This window comes from Phoxinus phoxinus (genome assembly GCF_949152265.1).
Source record: "Phoxinus phoxinus genome assembly, chromosome: 4".
Lineage (NCBI taxonomy): Eukaryota > Metazoa > Chordata > Actinopteri > Cypriniformes > Leuciscidae > Phoxinus > Phoxinus phoxinus.
In genome coordinates this window covers 41,826,322-41,833,821 of record NC_136879.1, presented here as the reverse complement: position 1 = coordinate 41,833,821, position 7,500 = coordinate 41,826,322, and the positions used below count along the sequence as shown (strand labels likewise).

At 40.8% G+C, this 7,500-nt stretch overlaps 2 protein-coding genes across 2 annotated transcripts in view; both read left to right on the top strand.

Moving 5' to 3' along the window:
• LOC306997123 (uncharacterized protein) overlaps nt 1-7,500 on the top strand; it is a 72,356-nt gene that overhangs the window by 50,350 nt on the left and 14,506 nt on the right. The gene's annotated exons all lie outside the window — the stretch shown is intronic.
• The window catches only part of il1rap (interleukin 1 receptor accessory protein), a 42,850-nt gene that overhangs the window by 29,925 nt on the left and 5,425 nt on the right, over nt 1-7,500 (top strand). The window contains exons 8-11 of the mRNA XM_079610158.1: nt 1,988-2,059; nt 2,161-2,293; nt 4,803-4,951; nt 6,871-7,014. Coding sequence (XP_079466284.1) covers nt 1,988-2,059; nt 2,161-2,293; nt 4,803-4,951; nt 6,871-7,014 — 498 coding nt within the window. The remainder of the gene's footprint in view (nt 1-1,987; nt 2,060-2,160; nt 2,294-4,802; nt 4,952-6,870; nt 7,015-7,500) is intronic.

Here is a 7,500-nt window from a genome sequence, read left to right as displayed (position 1 = left end):
AGCAGATCTAACTTCATATATGATTCAACTTAAAAGGTGAAACTAATATATTATATAGACTCATTACATGCAAAGTGAGATATTTCAAGCCTTTATTTGTTATAATTGTGATGATTATGGCTTACAGATTATGAAAACCTCTTCACAATATTATAATTTTGAATTTGGGGTTTTCATAATCTGTAAACCATAATCATCACATTTATAACAAATAAAGGCTTGAAATATCTCACTTTGCATGTAATGAGTCTATATAATATATTAGTTTCACCTTTTAAGTTGAATTACTGAAATAAATGAACTTTTGCACTATATTAAAATTTTTCCAGTTTCACCTGTACAAATTTTCGCCCTATTGTAACGATCTGAAACACAAGTAACTCTGTGGGCAGATCCCGGCGCTGTTGCTATTACACCGGCGGGATAAACGACTCTTGCGCTCGACGCAAATCTAAAATGTGTTGGTCTGAAGTCGCTTCATTATTCATAGGTGTGGTTTGGGCGTAACGTGAAATAAACCAATCAGAGCGTCCACTCACATTCCCTTTAAGAGCTTGTTCCACGGCGGATCGCTATTATAACGGTGGGTTTGCCAGCACACAGCCGAGGAGACCTACGTTCTCGTCAGGGCCGTAAAACACAGAGAAGGGACATTGGGTATGATGGAGAAACCCAGACAAATTAGCTTCGGTTAAACAGGCGTATAATAATTTGGGTAAATGTGTAATCTAGATTTATGCCTATTTTTTCACATCTTCATGGACACAACAATGATTTCCCTCGCGTGTTAATATTTTTCCTTGTAATAATGTATGATTTGCAAAAATGAAAACTGCTGCGTCTGTTTAGATTAGAGAATCAAAGTGTGTGTGTGTTGTTCACACGCTACATAATGGCCAAGCACGCGCCCTTAAAATACCATATGACTAACGCGCGGCGCCGCTGTCTTCAGACTGGGTTTCTCCTGGTGTGTGGAGGAGTTGTTTTCTGAAACTGTAGAATATCACCAGGGAGCGTTTGCGCCGGAACACACTCCTCTTTTCACTGAACCGCCCCCCCGAGCGCAAGTTCATTCCCTAATTTACCGACGTGCGTCTGTGGAGGGAAAAGATACATGCGTCGGTGTTAAAATTTAATTTCGCTGGGTGCAAGATAGGGCCCACAAAGTTTTATGTGTAAGGAGATAAGGCATAAAGTGTGGCAGTCATTATCAATAAATAAATAAAAAATGTACAAGCGTTTTTGCCAGCCAGGGTTATTTTAGTATCGTTAATATTCTGTTATCGTATTTATTGAATTAGTGTTCATTTCATTTAAATAATTTTTTGTAATTTTGTTGTGTGGTTTTGTATTTTTTTGTTTTTATGTAATTGTCCATTTAATTTGTATCTAAACTAAACTATTTTAAATTAGAAATGTTGCCTTTGTGGAACTAGATCAAATAAAATACACTCCCGTTCAAAAGTTTGGGGTCAGTATATGTGTGTTTTTTTTTTTTTTTTTTTTAAAGAAATGAATACTTTCATTAATCAAGGATGCATTAAATTGATCAAAAGTATGAAAGTATAGACATTTATAATGTTCTATTTCAAATAAATGCTGTTTTTTGGAACTTTATATTAATAGAAGAATCCTAAAAAATAAAATGTATCACAGTTTCGACAAAAATATTGAACTTTTCAACACTGATAATAATCATATAAATGTTTCTTGAGCATCAAATCATCATATTACACTGATTTCTGAAGGATCATGTGACCCTGAAGACTGGAGTAATGATGCTGAACATTCACAGGAATAAATTATAGTTTAACAATATATTAATTCACATAGAAAACAATTATTCTAAATAAAAAAATAAAAAATCACAATAATTCTGTTTTTAATGTATTTTTGATCAAATAAATGCAGTCTTGGTGAGCAGAAGAGACGTCTGACCCCATACGGTGTAAGTTTGCGTTTTTTTAACGTGCTTTCTCTCTTGTAGTTCCCGACATCGGCAGTAAAGTTCCCAGCATTCTGAACCCGGCGAGCGATCAGATCTACACTGTGACTCTGGGTGAGCGTCTTCTCCTATCGCCTCTTTTGCAGTGTTTTCTGGGATATGCATCAGTAATATTAGTAATTTAAAGTGGTATAAATGTTGTGTTATCATCTCAGGAGATCAAGCGACGCTGTCCTGTCGGGTGCATCTGCCTCACCTGTACTCAGAGAAGCAGGAGATCTGGTGGACCATCGATAGCAAAACTGTGGAGCAACTCGCCGACCCGCGATTCAGCTCACCCGATGCCACGTACGGACCTATTATAGTCCACTAAAGCTGAAACCATAAAAAACTTTTGTTACTTTAACTGAAAAAAAAACTGAATGAGAAACGCTGTTGAAAAGTGGATCGGACCAAGCAGTGCAACACACTTGTAGCCAATCAGCAGTAGGGGGCGTGTCCACTCATTATGGGGGAGGAGAGAGTGGGCCAATCAGCAGTAAGGGGCGTGTTCACTCATTATGGGGGAGGAGAGAGTGAGCCAATCAGCAGTAAGGGGGCGTGTCCACTCATTATGTGGGAGGAGAGAGTGAGACAATCAGCAGTAGGGGGCGTGTCCACTCATTATGTGGGAGGAGAGAGTGAGACAATCAGCAGTAGGGGGCGTGTCCACTCATTATGTGGGAGGAGAGAGTGAGACAATCAGCAGTAAGGGGGGTGTCCACTCATTATGTGGGAGGAGAGAGTGAGCCAATCAGCAGTAAGGGGTGTGTCCACTCATTATGTGGGAGGAGAGAGTGAGCCAATCAGCAGTAGGGGGCGTGTCCACTCATTATGTGGGAGGAGAGAGTGAGTCAATCAGCAGTAAGGGGCGTGTCCACTCATTATGGGGGAGGAGAGAGTGAGACAATCAGCAGTAAGGGGCGTGTCCACTCATTATGGGGGAGGAGAGAGTGAGACAATCAGCAGTAAGGGGGCGTGTCCACTCATTATGGGGGAGGAGAGAGAGAGACAATCAGCAGTAAGGGGGCGTGTCCACTCATTATGGGGGAGGAGAGAGTGAGACAATCAGCAGTAAGGGGCGTGTCCACTCGTTATGGGGGAGGAGAGAGTGAGACAATCAGCAGTAGGGGGCGTGTCCACTCATTATGTGGGAGGAGAGAGTGAGTCAATCAGCAGTAAGGGGCGTGTCCACTCATTATGTGGGAGGAGAGAGTGAGTCAATCAGCAGTAAGGGGCGTGTCCACTCATTATGGGGGAGGAGAGAGTGAGACAATCAGCAGTAAGGGGCGTGTCCACTCATTATGGGGGAGGAGAGAGAGAGACAATCAGCAGTAAGGGGCGTGTCCACTCATTATGGGGGAGGAGAGAGTGAGACAATCAGCAGTAAGGGGCGTGTCCACTCGTTATGGGGGAGGAGAGAGTGAGACAATCAGCAGTAGGGGGCGTGTCCACTCATTATGGGGGAGGAAAGAATGAGACAATCAGCAGTAAGGGGCGTGTCCACTCGTTATGGGGGAGGAGAGAGAGAGACAATCAGCAGTAAGGGGGTTGTCCACTCATTATGTGGGAGGAGAGAGTGAGCCAATCAGCAGTAAGGGGCGTGTCCACTCATTATGGGGGAGGAGAGAGTGAGCCAATCAGCAGTAAGGGGCGTGTCCACTCATTATGTGGGAGGAGAGAGTGAGCCAATCAGCAGTAAGGGGCGTGTCCACTCATTATGGGGGAGGAGAGAGTGAGCCAATCAGCAGTAAGGGGCGTGTCCACTCATTATGGGGGAGGAGAGAGTGAGACAATCAGCAGTAGGGGGAGTGTCCACTCGTTATGGGGGAGGAGAGAGAGAGACAATCAGCAGTAGGGGGCGTGTCCACTCATTATGGGGGAGGAGAGAGTGAGCCAATCAGCAGTAAGGGGCGTGTCCACTCATTATGGGGGAGGAGAGAGTGAGCCAATCAGCAGTAAGGGGCGTGTCCACTCATTATGTGGGAGGAGAGAGAGAGACAATCAGCAGTAGGGGGCGTGTCCACTCATTATGGGGGAGGAGAGAGTGAGACAATCAGCAGTAGGGGGAGTGTCCACTCGTTATGGGGGAGGAGAGAGTGAGCCAATCAGCAGTAAGGGGGGTGTCCACTCATTATGTGGGAGGAGAGAGTGAGCCAATCAGCAGTAAGGGGTGTGTCCACTCATTATGTGGGAGGAGAGAGTGAGCCAATCAGCAGTAGGGGGCGTGTCCACTCATTATGGGGGAGGAGAGAAAGTAAGACAATCAGTAGTAAGGGGCGTGTCCACTCATTATGGGGGAGGAGAGAGTGAGACAATCAGCAGTAGGGGGCGTGTCCACTCATTATGGGGGAGGAGAGAGAGAGAGATGATAAAGAGACATCAGGCTTGTTCGACCTGAACCGGCGCTGCACAGACCGATCAGTGAATGACATCAAAGCGGCGCTTCAGGTCGAACAACCCTGTCCACTTGTGTTGTGTGTTCATGCATTTTGGGGGAGGAGCGATGAAGGGAGGGTGTGTTTGTGTTTGTGATGATTTCAAATATCAACAGTGTTCCTCAGAAATCACTCACTGCACCTTTAAGAGAACTAAAATAAAACATTTAAAAAACATTTTATTTTAGCTATAGTTGTCAAAGCAGCATGTCTCATTTTCATTTAATTTGGTTATTTGATGTTCTAAAATAACCAAATCTGTAAAATAATAAAAATGACAAAAAAAGTAACTTTTTTTTTAGTTAAATTAAATCAGAAAATAAAAACTATTTAAAAATATTAATATGTATTGTTCTGTGCTCTATTGGCTGTGTGTGCAGGCTTGACTCGTATTATTACGGCGATGAGATAAGAGAACGAGTCCTGCATGTGATGGACTTTTCTTCTGATGACCTGCAGAGGGAGTTTAACTGCTCCGCCAGAAACAGCCGCGGCTTCAACACCAGCAGAGCCGTTCTCAAGGGCCAACGTAACTATACACTAGAGATGGGATTTATGGCTCTTTGAGGGGATCCGGATCTTGGCGATCCGTTCCTTTCTTTTGGCTATTTTTAAATATTTAGTCAGTTTTAAGTAGCCAGCTTGCCTTGGGGGCATCTCAGTTTATCCTGGAAATAATCACTGGGAGGAATGATGAGGTGAGATTTGTAGTCAAATAATTAAAACACCAATATCTGAGTTTTGAATTATTCTGAAATATTGATTATTACCTCATTTGTGGACTATATTCCATAGGGTTCCACAACATCCCTCTGCTTAGAAAGTGACATCACTATTTTGGATTTACCTTTAGTACAAAGTGTGTGTATGTGTAAAGCTATGTTTACTTATGTTATTCATACAATTCCTACTCACGAATAAACATCAAAAACAAAGCCGGCTGCAATGAATTTCTGTGCAAAATAGCTTTTACTACAAACACTTCCACACAAGAACATTTTGATAAAAAACTAAAAAATATTACACATTTTTAATATATAGCCTACTGTAGATAAAATTAGAATAAATAAAATGGAAATGTCTACATAGGGCCTACAGTTCACTATTACTACTGTAAACTTTGCAAATAGGACATCACCCGATGATCGATGATGATGTGACTTATATTGTTATTTTTGTATGATCAACTCTGGAAATATTCCTTCATTCAAAAAATGTGATTTGATTTAAGGATGGAGATTGCACAGGAAAGTAAAGTGAGTGAGTGAAAGCAATTGGGACATTGCTTAATTTGTATAATCTTTACTCTTATTGGTGTCGTGCCACAGACCTAATTTAAATATTAAGCAGGAAACAGAAATCCGATCGGTTATCCAGATACAGAGGCTACTTAATATGAACAAATGTAAACGCACGGTGTCCTGATTGGCTGGTGATTGCATGTTAATGCCAAGTGTAAACGCAGCCTTTGTGTGCATCTGTGTGAAACACGCATAGGAAAAAAAGAACGACAGAAAGAACGGCTCCCTTCCAGCCGCGACTCGGCTCCCATCGTTCATGTTTATGAGCCGTTCAAAAGAATCGGTTCGTTCGCGAACGTCACAATTCTACTATACACACACACACACACACACACACACGTCTCACACACACACACACACACACACTGGGTCCAAAATATACATCCTCTATTGTCAGATATTTTAAAATTTGGCATCGGTACGGTTCTTCTTAAAGAAATCTCTTCTGCTCACCAGGGCTGCATTTATTTGATGAAAAACTCAGTAAAAACTGCTAAATATGTTTTCTATGTGAATATATAGTAAAGTGTAATTTATTCCTGTGATCAAAGCTGAATTTTCAGCATCATTACTCCAGTCTTCAGTGTCACATGATCCTTCAGAAATCAGTGTAATATGATGATCTGATGCTCAAGAGACAATTATGATTATTATTAATGTTGAAAACAGTTCATATTTCTGTGGAAACTGTGATATATTTATTTTTTTAGGAATCTTAATGAATAGAAAGTTCTATAAGAACAGCATTTATCTGAAATAGAATCTTTTGTAACATTATAATTGTCTTTACTGATCACTTTTGATCAATTTAATGCGTCCTTGATCAATGAAAGTGTAAGTTTCACTTTTGAATAGTAGTAAATCTGTCGCCACCTGGAGTTTTAATGGTGAAACAAACTAACTACTGTAGATAATATCTGCTGGTTTTTCATAAGATATTGTATTCAATTAAATATATATATATATATATTTACTCTCCAAAACCACGTGGCACTTGCTGTATGTTTGTTTTGGACCCTCTATTCCCATAATGTTTATTTTGGAAGCAAATCTCGACACATTTTAGTCTCATTATTTATTTTAGTAAGTTTTTTGCTGAGTCATTTATACAGCTGAGATCTGTGTGTGTGTGTGTGTGTGTGTGTAGCGTACGTCCCCACTCTAGAGCTGGGCTGTGGTCTGGGTGTGACTCTGGCGCTCATGTTGATGATGTTCGTGGTCTATCACGTCTTCTGGCTCGAGCTTCTGCTGCTCTATCGCTCCTGGTTCGGCTCGGATGAGAGATACACAGGTGAGAACGCAAACACACACGCACGCACGCACACGCACACACATATTTAGCTCAATTATGATGCTGTTTTCACTGGTTATCTGTGTTATCAGTTAAAGGCGAGACACTACAGGTGAATAGGGTAATTTTTTAACTAGCAGATATCACCATGAAACTTTCCCAGTTGATTACTTGCATTAAGATGAGAAAAAATGTATTACAAGTTTTCTGTAATTGAATGCTTAAATATGCAAATTAGGCAATATCTAAGTAAATATGCGCTAATTTGCATATATATAAAAAAAAAACGAAATCTGAGTATTGGATAAAGCCAGGTTACAAATTCTTTTTTCATTGTGTTCACATATTAGATGGGAAAAAATGACGGAGGGATTTATGGATATCTACTTTTGTTATCCTGGAAATCAGAATATACTGTCAATAGCCTTAAAAAAAATAGATTTTTGCCATGTTTTTTGGAATAAAATGTTATATAAATCAGGCTAG